At 47.9% G+C, this 19,541-nt stretch overlaps 3 protein-coding genes across 5 annotated transcripts; 1 reads left to right on the top strand and 2 right to left on the bottom strand.

The window, feature by feature from the left end:
* Positions 1-262: 262 nt before the first annotated feature.
* Positions 263-10,618, top strand: HMBS (hydroxymethylbilane synthase). Of its 3 annotated transcripts, XM_068994916.1 has the most exons (13): positions 267-446; positions 1,993-2,065; positions 2,737-2,786; positions 2,885-2,940; positions 4,044-4,121; positions 4,445-4,522; positions 6,704-6,779; positions 7,472-7,585; positions 8,090-8,128; positions 9,019-9,138; positions 9,373-9,426; positions 9,993-10,079; positions 10,288-10,618. In XM_068994916.1, exons 1-13 carry the CDS (start codon positions 300-302, stop codon positions 10,459-10,461), a joined length of 1,146 nt encoding a protein of 381 aa, XP_068851017.1. In that variant the 5' UTR covers positions 267-299; the 3' UTR covers positions 10,462-10,618. The 3 variants fall into 3 exon arrangements, with proteins under 3 accessions (XP_068851018.1, XP_068851019.1, XP_068851017.1); XM_068994917.1 differs by lacking the exon at positions 9,373-9,426 and having other exon boundaries at positions 263-446; XM_068994918.1 differs by lacking the exons at positions 4,044-4,121; positions 4,445-4,522 and having other exon boundaries at positions 265-446.
* Positions 10,619-10,707: 89 nt separating this feature from the next.
* H2AX (H2A.X variant histone) lies at positions 10,708-11,777 on the bottom strand. Its single transcript, XM_068994919.1, is given in 2 exon segments — positions 10,708-11,248; positions 11,251-11,777. Coding segments are annotated over 2 exon segments (555 nt in total). The 5' UTR covers positions 11,513-11,777; the 3' UTR covers positions 10,708-10,955.
* Positions 11,778-13,467: 1,690 nt separating this feature from the next.
* Positions 13,468-19,162, bottom strand: DPAGT1 (dolichyl-phosphate N-acetylglucosaminephosphotransferase 1). The gene is made up of 9 exons (XM_068994914.1): positions 18,510-19,162; positions 18,306-18,426; positions 18,007-18,220; positions 17,315-17,461; positions 17,098-17,182; positions 16,457-16,645; positions 15,729-15,816; positions 15,221-15,376; positions 13,468-14,045 (listed from the first exon to the last, which is right to left on the bottom strand). The coding sequence occupies exons 1-9, from the start codon at positions 18,662-18,664 to the stop codon at positions 13,980-13,982; spliced, it is 1,221 nt and encodes a 406-aa protein (XP_068851015.1). The 5' UTR covers positions 18,665-19,162; the 3' UTR covers positions 13,468-13,979.
* Positions 19,163-19,541: the final 379 nt, after the last annotated feature.

Genomic DNA, 19,541 nt, shown 5'->3' with positions numbered 1-19,541 from the left:
GCGGCGGGGCGGGGGCGCGGGGGCGGCGGGGCGGGGGCGGCGGGGCGGGGGCGGGGGCGCGGGGGCGGCGGGGCGGGGGCGGCGGGGCGGGGGCGCGGGGGCGGCGGGGCGGGGCGGCGGGGGGCGGGGGCGGCGGGGGCGGCGGGGGCGGCGGGGCGGGGCGGCGGGGGCGGCGGGGGCGGAGCTTTTCCAGCGCCGCGGCTGCTGCGGGCGCGCCGGTCACGTGGTTGGGGCGGCGGGGGCGAGGCCGCCGGTCACGTGGTGGGTGCGGGGCTGCGCGGCGCTGAGGGCCGGTGGTCATGGCGGAGCCGGGGGCGGCAGCCGTGGGCCGGGGGCGAGCGGAGTCCGACGGGGCGGCCGACGGGGCGGGCGCTGACCCGCTGCTGCCGCGGGGAGAGAACGGCGTGGATGGCAGAGCGGTCCGCGTGGGCACCCGCCGGAGCCAGGTAGGCAGCGGCGGGGCTGGGGCGCGGGGAGTGCTCCCGCCCAGGCACCCGGTTCGTCCCGGCCAGCGCAGGGTCTGCTTGCTTCTCGGGGCTGAGCAAGGGGCTGAGCTTCCTGAGTTAGCGCGTTTCGACTCCTGCCTTGGAACTCCGGGAAGAAGTTTGGAAAGCGCTTCCTTCGGAACCTAGGGGACGATCAGTGCAGGGGCCGGGGGCGACGGCGCGGGTCTCTCCCGGGGCTGGCTGAGACTGTGCGACTTGCAAGGTCTGTGCAGCTCTTGGAGGGAAAACCCGCCAACGACTGACGGTTGCAGCCCGCTCAAAGGCCAGGGGAGAGACATATCCAGAGATAGAGGAGGTATCTCTTGCCAGCGGGCTACAGCAGGGAGGAAGGAGCAGCCTCGCAAAGAGAGATAAGCGACCCTCAGGCCTTTGCGCTGAGATAATCTCGTTCCTTTCGGTAGCACGTTTTAGGAAGAATTCCGTGCTGTCCCAAAGGCATTTTATATAGACATCAGGACAAGGGAGATAGCCGTGCATGTGTGCTACCTCATGTAGTAACCTGAGGCTTTTGGGGCACTTTACAAAGGGAGGCAGCTACTTACATTCATTATATTTGTAGGGAACCGCAGTACTGAGAACTACGTTAATTATCAAAGGGTCCTGAGTCCTTCGCAGGGAGACAAGCTGAAACTCATCTGTAGTTGCTCGAGTCTGCCGCTGCTTGCATGTGTGGAAAGATGATACACTAGGGATTGTATTTTACTTGCTTCTGGTTTTCTTATGCAATAGAATGTTCTTCATGCAGTTTACTGCTTTGAGATTTGGTTTTTGCTGTACACGATGATGTAAGCTGTTACTTGTGTGAGTGTGCGTTTGTAGAACCTCTAACTAGGTCTTTGTTCTTACAGAGGATAAGTAAGTTGTGTCCACACTAACTGTGGACTTTTCCACCAGTTCAGTGAAATCCTACTGGCTTCTCCCAAAGCTTGCAGTATTGGTAAAATTCATACTCTTAGAGAAAGCGGGAAGCTTTAGCCCTAACCTTAAGCCTAGCCCAGTGTGCAATATGACTTGTTCTTTCATCACTGAGCAACAGAATAATGGTTTTGTGTACTTTTCTGCCTACTTGCTGATGAGCGGTCCTTATTCAGCAGTCGTGTTCCACATACGTGAAACCAAGTGGAAGCATGTGAATCATGATCTGTAGGCTTCTGTTGTAGTCACTCTCCCTAACTGATAAATTCATTGCAGTGTTTCATCAGTGGTTGCATCACAGCAGCGCTGAACATGGGGAAAATGTTGTGGCACTTCAGGCAATTAAAGAAGTTCTTCAGTGAAGCGCTCTGGTCATTATAGGATTTCACACAGTTCAAGGAGTTTGTACCTATGAGTGATTTTACTTGAGGCAACCTGCTTCTAATGCTTTTGATTTAGAGAGAATGTATTGGTCATGCGTGCCTGGCTGTCAAAGAATGGCAAAGCCTCCTTAGCTACTGTACGGACAATGTGCTCTTTCTTTAGGACTTTGTTTTCTGCTTCCTTGTAGCTGGCCCGGATTCAGACTGATAGTGTAGTTATGATGCTCCGTGAGCTATACCCCGACCTCTGCTTTGAGATTGGTAAGTTTTTTTTTGGATGTTGCCCTGGGGTAGATGGCAGCAGGAGCCAGTGGGTTATCTTTGTGTGCAAGAGGTGTGTGTACCGTCAGGAGGAGGAGGTCTGTCTAAGTTTATCTAAGAGTGCCATCTGAATTCAGTTCAGCTGTGTGGCTGAGCAACTGCGGCTGCTGGTTTCTTCTAGGGGAGAAAGATGGATTTCATAAGCTCTTAAAGATTTAGGTGCTGAGTATGCAATGGAGTTGGTGTTGTGTTTGCTCCATTTGCAAACCTGGTATTTTGGCTGCACCGCACTGAGCATTAGGGGCATTTTCTGGTCGGGGGCTCAAGGCTTTCAACAGGAATAATGGAAGCTCAGCCTTGCACTGAAGAGAACTCCTTTATATGTGTTCACTGGCACTCCAGAGACAGACTGTGGCAGGTTCCATTGGGCCAGCTCTTCCCCAAACCTGCCCTCTTTCCCCTTGCTTTGTTTTTAAGGACAGTGAAAGAAGTCTCAATTTCACTTGTTTTCAGTGCAGTGAATTTCTAGAAGTGAGCTGCTCTTGTACTGAGCTTGAGTCAGTGTTCACGGAGTAGTGTGTGACTGCTCATGGCATTTTGCATAGCTATTTTCAGCCTAAGCCCAGTGCTTTTGTCAAGCCTCATGTTTTACCTGTACTGTCTCTGAGCAGTGGCCATGTCAACAACTGGGGACAAGATCTTGGATACAGCGCTTTCCAAGGTAAAGGATCTGTTCTTCCTTTATTCAAGAACTAATTGTATTTATGTTATATTGGCAGATGCTTCTTTTGTGATTCATGTTCTTCCATTTATGTGTAGATTGGAGAGAAGAGTCTCTTCACCAAAGAGTTGGAAAATGCACTTGAAAGAAATGAGTAAGAGCTTATTGTTTTGTCTTTCTGCTTGGCATTTGGTGCTTTTTGGATGTATGTAGCTTGCTGCATAGGTTATCTACTTTCCTTCAGTCCTGGTACCTCTCAGGCTAAAAAAATCCTTTGATTACTGTCTTTTTTTCCACATTTTTCTCTCTACCCTGGGCTTAGGCCATGTATTTTGAAGTGGAGTTGTTGCATCACTTGGTCTGCCCCAGTTGGGTTTTCTTCTGTGATTTGTGTATTACATGCTGTGATACACAGGGAGGATGTAATCTCATATGATTCCTGCTTATGAATATATATTTTTTTAAATACTTTGCTGGTTGGTGGTAATGTATTGCAAAACAGATTTATTGGCATCATGTTAACATTTAGAAACATATGCAAGCTAAATGTGCAGGAGAATTTGGCGTGGGCAAATTGTGCTGTGTTCTGTGCAACTTCTCCCTAAAAAAACCTTGGTTCAGGTGCCTGAGCAGAGAGAGATTAGTGCTGGTTTTGTGGGTTTGAGGTGTTGGGGAATCTTTGTTGTTACTTAATCTCTCTCTCTTTTCAATATTCTGAGGAGGGTTTCAGTGGTGCCTTAGTTAAAGTATGTTTAAAAACAAAGGTATTCTTCTGCATCTCTGCCACATAGCTAAATCATACAGCATTTTCAGTGAAGTTGGTGAAAAAATATTGGCGACTCAAGTGTTTACAGTTATGCTTGATTCCTGTGTGACAAAGCAAGGTAGCCTGTAGTTTGGCTCGCTGTTAGTTTAAGTTTGAAGCATAATACCAACCCACATACCAATGCATTTTGGTATGGTGAGTCTCTCTGTGTGAATATCTCCAGCATCTTCCCCTCATTCAAATTGATTGTTAAGTGCCTTTCGTCACTGGGTAGAGGGAAAAGAGAGATAGAGAAAGGTGAAGTAGCTTTTTTTGGAGTAACACGAAAACTCTATAGTAATCCTGTCTAAGAAATCCTGAAATTCTTCTCTCTTCTCCAAATGAATTCCCAGAATGGGTTCAAACTTTTCTGTAGGTGACCTGCAGGTCTCTGGTAGATCGCCACAGGAGCTCAACCACCTGTTCTCTCATTGCTGTCATCTAATTTTTAGAGTTGACCTTGTGGTTCACTCCTTGAAGGACCTGCCAACTTCTCTTCCTCCTGGTTTTACCATCGGCGCTGTCTGCAAGTAAGTGTGGACATGAGGCTTGGCTCTCTGAGGGTCTTGCATTTTATAGTGTTGATGAAGGAGAGCAAAGCCAGCATAGGTCCTTTTAGGTGTTCAAAGTTTCCTGTGATTAATCTCCAAAACAGCGAAGCTCTAGTGGAATACTAGAGCTGCCCTGGTGTTCCATAGCTAGCAGGTGTGCTGGAAATTCTTGCTCTTACAGTGATGATGGAGTGTTTTGGAGCCAGAGGCAGTTCTTCCGGGAAATAGTAGCAGAACTGTTGAGCTTAACAGCCTCGCTTTAAATGATGTGTCAGGCATTCTGCACTTGCATTGTTTTGCAGAAGGGAAAACCCACTTGACGCTGTTGTCTTTCATCCCAAAAACTGTGGAAAAACACTGAGCCTCCTTCCTGAAAAGAGGTGAGTGGGAGAAGAAGGGGAAGACAGGTGTAAAAACAGAAGGGGTCAGTTGGTTGATACTTTCAAGTCAGTCAGTTCCTTGCTTTATCCTGTAGTGGTTTTTACACTGCCTTTTGTGAGCATTTCACAGACATTAACATGGACCCACTTTCTGGAAAGAGTAACACTGTCTCAGGGGAGTGCTGCATGCTGAGTGAGGTTCATTTCTCAAGCCACCCTTGAGTGGCAGTGCTTTCTCAAGTTAGAACCTTTCTTGCCACGATCTCTTGAGTGAATTCCTTCTCCTTTGTATTGTGCCTACTGCTGGGGAATGCATACAATGCAGACAGGGTGTCTGGTGCAGGATTTTGGCTTTTGTGGACCTGAACTGTGCTTTTGTTCTCACTCAGCCAGTTCTGATTTCTTCCTTGTTGTTTGGCATTACTTTCTTGTGGTTTCTCTGTTTTTAATTACCTGTCTTTTCATAGAGGTTATTGGAATCTTTTGTCTGAGGCAGATGAGTGAAATTACTGAGATTAAGGTAGCTATTAGAAATTTTTTTTTTATATGTTAAAGAAATAAACTAGCTGTGACACAAAGACTTGCGCTTCTGTGCATCTGGATAGCAGGAAAATCACGTCTGGTGTAGGTTTCAGGTTATCAAAAGGAGGAAGCAGAAGGACACATACTGATTTTATCAGTCTCATGACCAGTGACAGGACTCAAGGAAACTGCATGAAGCTGCATCAGGGGAGGTTTAGGTTGGATATCAGGAAAAGGTTCATCACCCAGAGAGAGGTTCAGCACTGGAACAGGCTCCCAAGGGAAGTGGTCACGGCACCAAGCCTGACAGAGCTCAAGGAATGCTTGGAAAATGCTCTCAGGCACATGGTAGGATTCTTGGGTTGTCCTGCACAGGGCCAGGAGTTGGAACTCAATGATCCTGATGGGTCCCTTCCAAATCAGCGTACAATATAATTCTATGACGAGAAGTGAACAGCATATATCTCAAGAAAGGAAATGCTCACTGCCCAGACTCGCAGTTTTCTGTGGTTCCCAGTGATATACTCCAAGGTCTTCTGTTTACTGTATTTCTGTCTTTGATGAAGTTCCTCCATTTTAGTCACTTCATCACTTAGTTGTCTGGCTTTGTGTCTTGGGGTGATTTTATGGTGATGCTTTATTCCGTCTGCTTTATGCCCAGAAAACAGTTGCTGTAGCTTTAAGATGGACCTGGAGAGTGGGGCAGGGAGCCTTGGGCTCCTGCTCGGGCTCTGTTCAGTCTCTCTTTGGGTGCTCGGGACAGCATGGATCGGGACACTACATTGTTCCTTTTGTTGGATTGGTTTTTTTGGCTAGCGTGAAGCAAAAAGTTTTTTTCCCCCTCCCTTTCCCTAGCCTCGAGGCTGTACTGGTACTGGGACTCCTCTTGGCGGTTTGGTTTTTTTTTTTTTTGTTTTGTTTTTTTTTTTTTCCTTGAATTCTTTCGGCTTGGCTTGGTTTTTTTCTTTTCGGCCTGTTCGGGGAGCCGGTGGGACTGCCCCGAACCCGAGACCTTGGAGGAGGTCAACCAACATGAGAAAAGGACATTAAAATCCACCAACTTCGGCTGCTGCAAGGAGAAGACCCACACCAGAAATCCGGCAGGTTCCCAGCTGCTGTGAACTCTTTTCTCCTCCCGCCTCCAGAGCCAAAAGAAGGGCACTTGCCATCTTTGCCTCTTGGCCACGTGGCGAGGGGGCAGGGGTGTAAGGTTCAAATTTTTTTTGTTTTTTGTTTTTTTTTTTCTTTCGCTTTTAGAGGAAGCGCTTATTCCAGGGTGTTTTCTCCTGAAATTTGTCTCCAAAACCGAGACACTTTGTCCGGTTCATTTTGGTGCAGCTGAGTCTTTTTTTCTGTGATAAATACTGTCTTTCAATGAGGTTTCATCAATCCCTGACAGTGGCGAGGGACTGCTCTCCAGAAGCATATCCTCCTGTAAATTGGCTCCTTGGGGGTTGCTTCAGACACGCTTTATGCTAAACTGCACAGAGTGGTTTTCTTTCTGCTAAGGAGATACAAATCACTGATGGGTTTTTAGATCTTCATGTCAATTAAAAAAAAAAAGTTACCATTTGTTTCCTTGAGATTTCTGTCATGTACCTGGCTGGAGGTAATTGTTAGGAGCGTGCTGGATTTCAGTGATCATATTTTTCCCTGCAGTGTGATTGGAACCAGTTCACTTCGGAGAGCGGCTCAGCTCAAGAAGAAATTCCCTCATTTAGAGTTCAGGGATATTGTATCCTTTCCTAGCAAGCTGTAGGAGCTGGGTAAAGCTGCGAACAGGAAAGTATAACTTTGTGGAAAATCTAGATTCAAGGCTGTTTGTACCACCTGACTTACAAGAACAAACTGCTTCCTCAAAGGCTGCTCTCCTCTACCCTGTTCTGAGGGGTATGTACCACTGTAACCATCCTGTCCTCTGCTTCCTCTGAGGCTGTGAAGAAGCGGAGGGCCTCGGTCTAGCTAAGGTTCAGCATACTGATGAGTTATATGTTATGCAGTGTTTGAAAAACTGCATGACGGTGCTTCCCATGTGTTTGTCAAGGGCATGACCAAATGTTGTTGGGTTTCCAGTAACCCTGGGTGCGGTTTGGACCACTGCTTCCGATCTGGGTGGCTGAACTACTGAGAAAAGGCATTGTTACTTCAGTTGTAGGAGCAGAGTTCTTTGCAGTGCAGGAGGAGTTGGGTGCTAATAGTGTACTTAGATGGCGCACATATCTTTGTAGACTCAGTGCTTGAAGTAATATTCCATAATACTTGGCAAAATTCTGTCTTAGGGAGCAATTGTCCATATTTAACACTTCTTTCAGGATGGTACTGACATTCTCATTTGGAGACTGTTGGATTCTGTACAGTCTGTAAAGACTCAAGTGGTTGTAGGACTGTTTGCCTGCTGTTTCTATGCTTCCTTAATCATTTCTACAGAGAGGAAACTTAAATACCCGTTTAAAGAAGCTAGATGAGAAGGAAGACTTCAGTGCCATTGTCCTCGCTGCTGCTGGGCTGAAGAGGATGGGCTGGGAAAATCGCATTGGCCAGGTGAGGCGCAGCAAAGCCAAAAATACTGTTCTCTGCTGAGCTATCAACTGTTTGCCTTTCAGACCTTGTGGCTGTGTCCAAGATAAGCGTGCAGTCTGCTGACTCCATTGCCATGTTAGCTTTTATTTGAGGCACTTCAGGAAGGAGTGGTTGGGTTTTTTGGTTGCTTGCTTTTTTTCTTCATACAGAAATTTTTCATGTTCAGCTTTCCATGGTTCAGTAACAGTTTGTAATCTGACCAACACAGCACTTGTGTCTAGCAACGCAGCAGTGTTCAAGACTGAGATTTTAGCGATTAGCTAATTCACAAAGTGTTATACTCCAGTTGATGAAAAGTGCATTATCTCACTTTAGTGGTGGAAACACTGAGGCATGGGAAGGGAGAGGTGACATTTCTTTGGTCTGACAAGAAATCAGTTGGTATTAGAGATGGGAATCTGGCTCTTGTTTCCTATATTCTGGACAGTGCAACTTGAGTTAACTCTTGATTTTACTTTCTTCCAGCTCCTAGACCCTGAAGATTGTCTGTATGCTGTTGGACAGGTACTTTACAACTTTTGATCCTTAAGCCATGCCTAAAGGGCACTGAAAGCCAGCAGCAGTACGATATATCTGAGTAGTTAACTGTGCTGAAGATTTCTCATGTCTTGGTTACCAGAAAAGTACTTAGATCTCTTTTTGTCGGTTGTTACACTGTTTTAGGCACAGCTTGTTAGAATAATGGGAGTCTGCTCTTCTACCCAGTGTGGTAGGGGCTGATTTCTAACAGTAGTAGAAAAACAGTAAATGGGAAAGGTAATGCGTGCATAGCTACAGTGGGGAAACATGGCAGACATGGGGCAGGTTCTGGCAGGGTTGGTATTACACTGCACCAGGATAACTGCAAAGCCACTGCCATGTCTTTGCTGTGTGATGCTCCCTTCTTTGTGCACAGTGTCCTGACTCCTGCAGGGTGAAGCTGAAACACCTGTCTTGGAGCACATTCTTAGTGCTCCTGTTTTCAGGTGGGCAGTCTGTTCCAGTCCATGCTGGCTGCATGGCTGAGTTTATGCAGGATTGCTCTGCTAGTATCAAACTTACTAAACCAGAGCTAGTGATCTGTTAGTGTTTGCAAGTGATGAATCTGCACACTCAGTCTGAAAAAGTGATTTTGATCATGCACGTATCAGGGACCGTGCAGAGTTCTAGAATGGTTTGAGGTGGCAGCATGACCTTTAACACTTGGGCTGAGTAAGTCCTGATCTTCTGTTTATAGCAGCTACTGTAGGATGACTCTGCAGCCAGTGTAATTCATTTCTGTAAACATCGCTCCCTTAGTGAAAAGGGTCTGAGCCTCTGAGTTCTGTTTCAATGAAATCAGTCAATGCTGAGCGCACATGCAGATGCAGGAAGTTGAAAAATTGTTACATTTTGTTGTGTATTTCTTCTCCTAGGGTGCCTTAGCAGTGGAAGTTCGTGCCAAAGACCAAGAGATACTGAATATGGTATCTGCCCTGCATGATGCAGACACCGTGTTGTGCTGCATTGCTGAGAGAGCGTTTATGAAGCGTTTGGTAGGTCTGGCCTCCTTGCTCTGCCTGCAGCAGTAAATACTGATCTGCTAGTTGACTTGATGCCATAATACAGAAAATCTGTTACATTTCTCTAAAACTGCAAAGGAGAGTACTTCTGAATAGAAAAAGGCCTGAAGAGTGATGGGCAGGGTTGTGTGCAGCCTAAACTTTTCAGGGGCCTCTGCTTTGAATGTGTTGGGTAGGAGCCTCAGTGTCAGCTGCTTTGTGTTTTAGGAGGGTGGATGTAGCGTCCCTGTTGCTGTCAACACCCTGCTGAAGGATGGCCAGGTGAGGAGTACTTTGTATTTTTCATGGATTATTTCTGAAAACCTATTCCAGTGTGTGCATGTTCCCTGATATTTTCCTGAAGATAATTTCAGTAGGCATCTTTATAGCCAGTTTGGGCAGATAGTTTCCTGACTTGACCCTCCTGTGTTTGTGTCCAAAGCAGGAGTACAAGAATAGGTCTGGCTACTGAAGCTGTCTTTCAGAAAATTCCCTTATAATACATTCCAGATTCCTCCCTCCACCCTCGCTGCTTATTTAGTGTTGTCCTGAGATCTGAAAATATTGCTTCTGACCCTACCAAGCCTGTTTTTAGACAATGGAGTGTGATTAAGGAGGTGGAAAACTAGAAAAATGTTCAGCCTTTTCCTTGAAGAGACATCTTCCCTAACAGGGATTACTTATGCTTGTATTGTACTGGTATTCATCTGATCCCACTGCATAACAAAAGCCTTTCCCTCCAGACTCAGCTTTGTATATTGGGTAGGTTTTTTTAAAGAGGGGGTAGTTGGCTGTTTGTTTGTTTGTTTGTTAATGTGGTATTAATCCATTCTGTATATTTTTCCTAGTTGTATTTGACAGGAGCAGTCTACAGCTTGGATGGATCTGATAGCCTGAAGGAGACCATGCAGACCAGTGTTACTTATCCCCATCAGGTACGTGAACCGTGGTGGCTTCAAAATTCAAACCTGAAGCTAAATGACAAAATCCAGACCTTTAGAAATAGATTATGTTTGGTCTGGTTTCTTGTAACAGCACGCTGTTCTTGAGGCCTCAGACTAGATTTTACCCTGTTTCATGGGTGTCTTAATTCCTGGCTCACTATTTTCCTGATGCCTTACTTTGAGCTGTTTTTATTTGCAGAATGAAGATGGACCGAATGATGATGTGCAGCATGTCGGCATCACGGCCAAGAATGTTCCTGGTCAGGCCCAGGAAGCTGCAGAGAACCTGGGTGTTGAACTAGCTAGTTTACTTCTGAGCAAGGGAGCAAAGCATATCCTTAGTGTGGCAAGGCAGCTCAATGATGCCCGCTGAGCCTGGGGTGTGGCCAGCAGGAGAGCTACAACTTTAGCTACAAGTCTCTGCAGGTACATCACTATCCTCACGATCCTCTGGAGGGATTTATTTCAATATTCACACCAGTCTTACCTGACGTTTGGGTGCAATAAACCTGAAACATTAAGTCAACTAAGTTGAGTAGTTTCTGCTCTTCAGAGTTTTCATCCCTCTCCACATTTCTCTAAATTGTTAAGTGTCTCTTAGAAGTATTGTCAGCAATTTTTGCCATTCCCCTCCCCCCCCAGGCCAAGCCCCTTCTGTGGAGTCCCCCCCTCGGCAGTAGCTGTATATAAGGAAAAATTAAAAATAAAAGTCTTTAAGTGTTCAATTCCATTTAGGAGCAAAGTGCCTTGTAGAAACACCGAAGTGGCAACGTCTTGGGGTGCTGTTCTGTAAATAAAGCAGTTTTATTTTCTAGGCAACGTGCACTGAATGGAACAGAGGTAAAGTGAGAGGTAAATTACGGATCCTTATCGAGTAGCTCTCGCATTCAATTTTTGACCGGCCTTGGGCCGGTTCCTGTCCCCCCTCCCCCGCCGCAGCCACGGCCGCCGGCCACACCTCTCGTCCCCTTCCCTCCGCCTCCATGGATCGCAGTTCTCCGGCAGAGAGAGGGGCCAGTACTCCTGCGACGGCTTCCTGCGTCCCTTCTTGCCGCCGGCAGCGGTGTTCCTGACCAGCAGCACGGGCTGGGTGTGGGGCAGGCCGCCGCCCTGCGCGATGGTAACAGCGTTGAACAGCTTGTTTAGCTGCTCGTCGTTTGTATTGCTAGCATTACGGGACGGGGGTTGATGAGCGTTTTCTTGCTCTCGCGTGCCACGTCGCTAGCCAGGTCCAGGATCTCGGCTCTTAGGTACTCGAGCACGGCGGCCAGGTACGCGGGAGCAGTAGCCGCCACCCGCTCCGCACAATGCCCCCGCCTCAGTAGCCGGTGAACCCGCCCTACCGGGAACTGCAGCCTAGCCCGGGGCGAGCGAGACTTGGCCTTAGCACGGGCCTTACCACCGCTCTTGCCCCGGCCGGACATCGTTCCGCGGCAGAACTGGCACTTGCTATGGCCGCCGGGGGGAAGAGGGGCTGGGCATGCCGTCCTCGTAATTTTTTATAACCTCTCGCCACGTAGGCTTCAGCTCATTGCACGGCGTCACCGCCCCTAGCTCCTGGAAGGCGTCTGCCGGAAGAAGCTTTTTGCTGACTGGTTGCCAATCAGAAAGCGAGGAGCCAAATTTCAACAATGCCGAAGCTGTTGGTATGCTGTCGCTGTGTCGCCGGCCCTCGGCGAGCAAGCGCGACTGTGGCCTCGCCCCCGCCTTCCCCCGCCTTCCCCCCCCCCCCCTCCGCCGCCGCCTCCTCTCGTCCCGGCTCCTGGAGCTGGGCCTGCTTCCATCCAGAGTGAGGCAAAGGGGCTCTCGGGATACTTGAGAGGTATCCTTGTCTGTAGAGGCATTTGCCTTAGGGTGGCACATTTGGGGATGTGAAAACTTACCATGAGATCCTTTTTAGGGAATTGTGGGAATGTGTGATATATATTATGGGTTTATAATATGGGTATATTAAAAGAAGCACCAGAGGAGAGGAAGGAGTGAAAGTGAACTGGGAGGAAAAAACCATGGGAAGACTGAAGGAAAAATAAAAGCGAATGAAGTGATAGTGTTTTAACATGTTGCTGATCAGCAAGAATTATCTCTGCAGACTGTGCTGTCTTACTTAACCCAACTTGTACGTTTGTTTCCCAGAATGAGCAGACTGTCTACCCTGTGTGCCTATGTACATCTGGAAGTCTAAGTGCCAGCAACTGGCTTTAGGACACAGATCAGCGGAGCCAGGGGTTCCAGCAGATGGGAAGACCTCAGCACATGCAGGGAGGGCCCAGGGCTAGGTGGAATGCAAGTGTGTGTGATGGCTAGGGAAGGAACCAGACCAGAGAACAAGTAGGATAATGGGCTTTGGAGCCCAGGACCAGATATGGGAGAGATCAGGGTCAGCAGGATGCTCACCTGGAGGTAGGGCTAAGCTAGCTTACTGGGGAAAATGGGGTGGCTGCCAGAGAAGTGCCTATTGGAAGGCCACATTCCTAGATCAGCTAGCAGAGAGATTAATTTCTCTCTATTCATATGCCCAGATGCCAGGTAATCCAGCAGCTAGTTACTGGACAGACTGAGTGTTTTAAGCCAGGTACTGAAGGCTTTCATAATGTTCGTGTGTATGTGTTAACAAATATCCTCTACTAGTGTAGTACAAACTATACAAACTTTGTATACTTACAGACTGATTGGCTGGAGAGGAGGAAGAGGATTTGGCCATTCGTACCATTCACGCTTGAGTGCTGTGTGTTTTCTGTGTCGATTGGTGCTGCTGGACACAGGCATTTTCGCTTTCTGGAAATACATTCTGAGCCTTGTTACTAGCTGGACTTGGATGTGTGGAATTGTGGTGCCCTTGCACCTATTAGGGTACTGGACCTGGCAATTTCTACTCTCACTCACCTCAGCATCCCCGTTTTCTACTGTTGCATTATTTCACTTTTCACTACCATTAGTCTTAGAAAAACTCCTATAACTTGGTACTCCAGTGACTGTTCTGTGTTTTTCTGTCGGGTAGGTAGCAATTCTGTGTTGAACTATGGTGCTAGATACCGCTACCTAAATAATTATTTGTATTTGAGGAAAAGGTATTGGCAGTCTGCAGGGTCTTAGTTCCATGTTAATCTAAAGGTTTTACTGACGCCCTGTTACGGCAAGGACATGGTGATCCTTACTCTGCTAGCCTTTTCCAGATGTGTCCTCTTCCACGGAGGAAGGCAGACAGTAAAGATGTTCAGAATTAAGAGCTCATCCACAGGAACATTCCCAGTAGCCATAAAAAAGGAGGGAGTCTACTGTAGAAATGATCAGCTGCTTAACAGGGTAGAAAGCCAGAGATGGATCATATAACCTAGTTTCATTACATGTCAATACTGTTGAGGCAAAGCACTGCAGGGAAAAGGGTACCATGAATTATTTTATTCTTGGAGCACTCCAAGTTTTGAATATGGGTTATAACATGTCATTCTATGTCCATGGACCAAAAACAGGATTGGAGAAGCCAGGAGTGAAGTCTGGCTTACTTATTCTGCTCTACAGAGTCTCACTGAAGTTAAAGTTGCTGTTTTCTCTCTTGGTGAACAGTAATGTCTTTGTTAGAAATTCCATCTTTCTCACTTTCCCTAAGTGCTGTCATTTGCTTCCCCTCTCAAAGGTATTCCTAGTAACAATGATATCCAAGTAGCAGTGAATCTTTTCTATCAGCAGAATTGGACAAAAGCCTTTGGTGCACAAAAAAAACCCAAACAAAACCCGGTTCAAAACTAGCCCACGCAAAGCAGTTGCTTGCATTTTGACAGGTATTCTGAGATTCTCAGAGAGCTGGAGTAAGATCAGTTGAATCATTTGGTCAAGCAATTGGAGAAAATGGACTGGCAGGTAGAACTCTTTCCCTTGCTCCTGACAGTCCAGTCAGACATCGTAAAACAAGCGCACTAGTTGGTACCGGATCGAAAATGCAATCGTGCTGCCAAGGACCTAGGTAAAAATCAGACAGATAACAGAAACATTATACTGTCAAACCATTTACAGGCTATCAGATTCCTCCTTTCCAAATGGATTTGCTAAGCTTTCCAGCATGCCTCGTTTCACAAAACAGCAACAAAAAGGCTGTATTTTTTTAGGTGTAGGAAGATAAATGGCAGAAGTCTATCCAAAGACCTTGTTTCCTTCTCTGAGGATTTTAGGTATCAGTGGGGGATTTCTCCATGTGCCTGCACACAATCATATTCTGAGAACATGTGGATGAGATGAACGTTTGGGAATAACTCTTTCCCCCTTAAGCAGCCTATAGTATAACATAAACCCCATGGTTTGCAATGGAAAATACCTTATGTCAAAGCTGAAATTCAGCATCCTTACAATAAGGTGCTGTCAGGACTTCTCTGCTGTGACTGGGATCAAGGTAAGTGCTATGTACTTCCTGTCTTCTCCCATCCCTGATGTCATCTGCCTGAGCCCTGTTCAACAGGCTTTCGTTTAAAGTCCTTCCTCCCAAATTGGAATTTGGCTAAGTGTCTCTTTTCTAGTAAGAATCTTTTATCTTAAATCTGAAGATGACAGAAAGGATTTTTATTGTGGGCAGTTAACCAATGCAGGCCTTTCCAAAAATGGTGTTTCTACTACACTATGCTCAAGAATTCACATGCTCCATAGAGGTAGTGGCAGTATCTGTGAAGCATATCCTAGTGCTCCAAGTGGCTTCAAAACACTCCCGCACCCCACTCAGACTGAGGGATGGCTCAGCCACGTGCCATGCTTACACAAGTCCACTTGCCAGTGGTAACTGAGACTGTTACTTGGTATTACTGAAAACAGGAACGTACCAAAACGCTGTATTGGGTCAGTGACAAGGCAGTCTGCTGTCCTCATGTTTTTCTTGCTACCAGTGAGTCGTGCCTTGGGAATCTTCTTAAGCTAACCTATGGACTTTGTTTTTATAAGCTCTCAATGAACAGGGAGGTGTGTGTGAATTTGTTTCCTCCTTGAGGTGTGTAAGCCTCTTATTCTCCCCAAGTTCCACAGCTCAACTGCACCTTGTGTGAAGAGCATGATATTTTACTTTCCCCTTTCCCCTTAAAACTCTTGAGAGTGACTTGGATCTGTTTCTGTTGCAGAGTAAATCTTTCTACCAGAGGAACCCTTTGTCTGACCTGAATGAGTAGCAACAGGAGAGTGAGATTTCGCTCATGGGTGGGTCCGATCAGCTTTATGACAAAATTAATAAGTGTCATATTATTGCATTCAGTGTATTCGCCATCTTCATCCGTTCCACTCCTCACATCTACTACGTGCAAGATCTTGACTACCTGAGGAAAGAAATATCACACGCTATTTCACCAGGTATGTTTGATGCTCACTGGCTAGTCTTGCTCAAGAGCCCTTTTGCTGAGCCATCCCTGAAATCTGGCTTGTGCTCTTACTGAAAAGACATGACAGACTTATGATGGTCCTGGGGCATTTGTATGTGTGGTTATTCTGAAAGACTGATTATTAACACAATCAAGTGACTGTGAGGGATGGTAACAGACTTTCTTCTGGATTTGAGCCAGGCAGTAACTACTGAACCCAGAAGTTTTGCATTTTCTCCCATCCTGTTTCTCTTGCACTCGATGACTGCCTCAAAATGCATCTGAATTTTGAATGTTTTCCACATATTACCTTCAGAATGTTTGTTCCCAGGGCAGAGAGGCTCCTAGTTTTGAATTTGGAGTAGCTCATCTCCAGCTTCCCTGTACTAGGGTTAAGCCTAAAAGAAACATGTAAAATTTAGTCCAGATAAAACAAAGAGAAAGATCACTTTATAAGCAGACTTAGATCCATAGCTGAGAAGGAAATCCAGTGGTGGAAGAAACAGGAATAACCTGATGCACTTAACAAGAACTGCTGCTATCTAGCCCCTCAAATGGGGCAGAGGAGATTCCTTCCCATTGCATCCCCCCAATGCATGCATAATGCTGTGTAGTTTAAAGAATAAAGTAGAAGAATCTAACATCTACAGAGACAACTGCTGACATGGGATAGTGCTACAGAATGCTTGCTAATATGAAATCTCAGCAGATCCCACTGTCGCAACATTAAAAGCAGCCTATGTCAATTTCTCTCAGTTTTGTAGCGTTAGAATCATCAAGGTTAGAATTATCAAGGTTCTAACCTTGGTAAAAATAATTCTGTATCTGAGGGGTGGGCTGGTCAGAGAAGTTCACTTGTTTGAGAAACCTCTACTGCGTGACCTGACTGTAGCTGGCAGAGTGAGCTGCTATCTTATAAAGAGAAAACATACTTTGATGGCTTTTAAAAAGAGCGCCTTCCACCACCTTTACCAGCTGGTGTTGGAGACCAGCTAAGACACAACCTATAGTACCACTATAGGTCACTTGGTATATTACCTCGGTAGCCGGTGACGGGGACAAGGAATGACGTGGAAGAGTTGAGGCAATGAATAGAGGAAGTTGAGCACTTGTGGGATGAAAAAAAGCAGCATTGTTTTGCTGAAGTGTCCCAAGATCCCCACCACAGCAAAGGTCATGCCAGCAAAGTAGCAGAAGGTGTCCCCAACAAACACTCGCGATGGGTACCTGCAGTCCGTGGAGGAGAAAAGCAAAGATCTGTCATGATTGCTATTGCCATGAAAATGACTATTTATAACGACCGAATGTATGCCCGCAGCGCAGGTTAGGGGCCAATGGGGATTTGCTGCCGATCTACACAGTAAAAACAATTGTAGGTATTTATTCTAATAACTGCAGGACTGGGACCTGCCACCTGACTTGCAGAGAATATGGTAAGAAAAGACAGCCAGTGAGGCACGGGAGAGAGTGTATTCTGTGTGTTTGGGTGAGCTGGTGTGACTGCAATTGTTCTGATAAAAAGAAAAGCTACTGCTCCATCGATGTTTTGTGCTCTTGGTTCTGGCTGTCTACACTCCAGCGTCCCACTGCACGTTGTTAAGTGGTTTTGTTTATTCTCAGAGGGAGAAACTAGAGGGAAAGGATGCTTCCAAACAAAGTCTGAATGTCCATCCTCTTACCAGTTGTGGTAAAATAGGCCCAGCGTGGTAAAAAAAAAGGGAATCATGAAGTAGAGAGAAAAAATGTGATCATCTCGATAATCCCCTATAGAAAAAAGAAAAATATCTGTTTGTGATATGACAAGACTGGTTCATTTTTAGTAATACCAGCTATTGAAATCTAGGATTCAATCTCCCTTTGGTTTTTGTGCCCACAAATGTTCGTTATGTTCCTTACCATTTAACTCTACAATATTGAATATGATAATGGAAGCAGCTATCACCAGCGACTGTCCTGCTTCAATTCCATTAATTCCGGCGAGAATGTTGATGGCATTAGTGCAGAACACTGCCAGCATACCCATGTACACGTAGTAGAGAATACCTGCAGATCAGAGCAAGCCAAATGCTTTAGTATTTGGAGGCGAAGCAGGCCCTAGACCAATTCACTGAAGCTCTCACTTCCTGCTTTATACAACAACCCATTACCTAACAGTCTCAGTGAGTTTTGACAGTGGTAGCTTACAAAGAGATTGCTTCCTCTCTTTTGAGTTGGCCGTCATGCGTACATGTACGTACAGCACTGTGGCTGCAGCAAACTGCTGTGCCACGGCGGCCAGCTGTAGTGCTCTGTTTCTGTCTTTCTAACACGCTGGTGTTAGCAGCCATGTGCTGTGTGCATCTAGTACTCACCTTTATTACCAGGACCATGGGAAAATGACTGGTGCCTGTCTATGCACAGCTGAATGTGTGCTGGGTTTCTGGATGTTCTTTCCAGTCCAGTGTTTAGTGGGTGGAGTGCCACTCTCTTACACGGGTTACTTAAGCAAATCCTTAGTCTGCTCCCTCTGCAGCACGAAGTGCTTCAGGTGACCCCTTCCACTGATTGCTTGCCACGTGGATGATGGCTTCTGGTGATTCATAACTTACCCAGGTCCAAGTGCATGCCCAGCAGCACCCGGAACGGCTTAGGCACCACAATGGTCGTGTTCCCAAAGTTGGTGAAGTAAACCATGAGCAGTGGGAGGGAAGCCATGGTAGGAAGAAGCAACTTGTGGCGCCAGCGCAGGTTCAGAACATCATCTGCAAAGCCCAGGAAAATCATGCAGCAGATGGCAAGGAGCGAACCGATGAGCTCCACGAACTGCAGGACAGAGAACAGGACCCCGGTCACCGGTGGCCACTCCCTGCCCCTGTCTGTCATGCTTGCACCACTAGACGAGCCTCACCTCGTCGTGAGGAAAGGCCGCGCACTGCTTCTCCACAAAACATCTCAGGAAGGGCACGGGGATGAAGCAGAAGAGGATGATCAGGAACACGGCACCGCTGATCACGCCCTGTGCTTCGGGGCTGGAAGGAAGGTAGAGCGGGGAGTCAGCCGGCCCCGGGCCGGCCCCGCGGGGCAGCTCCGGGGGGCGGGCAGCGCTACTCACACGGGCCGCCGTGAGGTCTTGTTGAGGTCCTCCCCGAAGAGCCGGGCGGCGACGAAGCGGTCCGTGAAGGCCGGGATCAGCGTGACCGTGGCCACGAAGCCCAGCAGCGACCCGCCGAGGTTGATGAGGAGGGGCACGGCGGGCCAGGCCGCCATTGCCGCGGCGGGCGCTGCCCCTGCCAAGGGTGCGGAGGGAGGCCGGGCGGGGGCGCTGCCCACCGCCTTCCCGGCCGGGTGCTACAAGGGCGGCGCCGGATGCGTGAGGCCCTCGCAGCCGATCGGGGGTGGGGGCGCCATCTTTAGGCCCGGCATGAGCTTCCTGCTGGCACGGAGGCTCTGCTCGGATGACGGCCGGGATCGGTAGCGATTTCGGCCGCGCTGAGGGCGTGCGGACGCGCCTGTCCCCGGCCCTAAGGTCCGCGATGCTCCTCCTCCTTCGCGGGGCTCCTCCGCAACTCTGCGCCGGGAGCAGCGCTCGCCCAGGGGCGGCCCCGCCAGAGACTCCGCCCCTCAACGCCCGCAACCGCCATGGCCGCCTTGCTCCCCACACACCCCCCCCCGCCTCACGTGTCCGCCGCTTCCTCCCGTGCGGGGAGCGGGTGAGGCCGGGTGCAGGGCTTTTGCCTTTTGCCTTTTGCCTTTTGCCTTTTGCCTTTTGCCTTTTGCCTTTTGCCCAGGTCTGAGGAGTTGCCCTTGCGGGCCGTTGCAGGTTACCGGGGAGCAGAATGCGCGAGAGCAGGGAACGGAGTGTGGCCATCGGGTTCGTTTCCCCACGCGTTTCAGATGCTGGGAAAATTCAGTAAAACACCCGACTGGAGATTTTCGATTGTCGGGGAATCTGTAACACCTCTTGGGCCCCCGGGGTATTTTGGTGGGGGTGGGGAGGGGAAGGCAGAATCGGCTCAATGTCCGTGCACAGTTCTGTTCATTCAGGTATGAGTCGATGAGCAGAGGGGAGAGGCAGCAGAAAATCCGGTAGCAGCAAGAAGAACTTTTACGTGCCCTGCCACCTGCGTGGCAGCCTGAAATGGTT

This window comes from Aphelocoma coerulescens, chromosome 24, assembly GCF_041296385.1.
Source record: "Aphelocoma coerulescens isolate FSJ_1873_10779 chromosome 24, UR_Acoe_1.0, whole genome shotgun sequence".
Classification (NCBI taxonomy): domain Eukaryota; kingdom Metazoa; phylum Chordata; class Aves; order Passeriformes; family Corvidae; genus Aphelocoma; species Aphelocoma coerulescens.
Note: the sequence above shows the minus strand (reverse complement) of the source record. Positions and strands in the feature narration are given on the sequence as shown.

What these genes read in the sequence shown, in the direction of transcription:
- DPAGT1 (XM_068994914.1), bottom strand. Translation starts at nt 18,664, where the DNA reads ATGGCGGCCTGGCCCGCCGTGCCCCTCCTCATCAACCTCGGCGGGTCG. An exon ending in AAGACCTCACGGCGGCCCGT is followed by an intron (nt 18,427 to 18,509) that starts GTGAGTAGCGCT and finishes CCTTCCTTCCAG; the next exon opens with CCCCGAAGCACAGGGCGTGA. An exon ending in CCCCGTCACCGGCTACCGAG is followed by an intron (nt 15,817 to 16,456) that starts GTAATATACCAA and finishes TGTTTCTTTTAG; the next exon opens with GCTTAACCCTAGTACAGGGA.
- HMBS (XM_068994916.1), top strand. Translation starts at nt 300, where the DNA reads ATGGCGGAGCCGGGGGCGGCAGCCGTGGGCCGGGGGCGAGCGGAGTCC. An exon ending in ACCATCGGCGCTGTCTGCAA is followed by an intron (nt 4,122 to 4,444) that starts GTAAGTGTGGAC and finishes ATTGTTTTGCAG; the next exon opens with AAGGGAAAACCCACTTGACG. An exon ending in GAGCGTTTATGAAGCGTTTG is followed by an intron (nt 9,139 to 9,372) that starts GTAGGTCTGGCC and finishes TTTGTGTTTTAG; the next exon opens with GAGGGTGGATGTAGCGTCCC.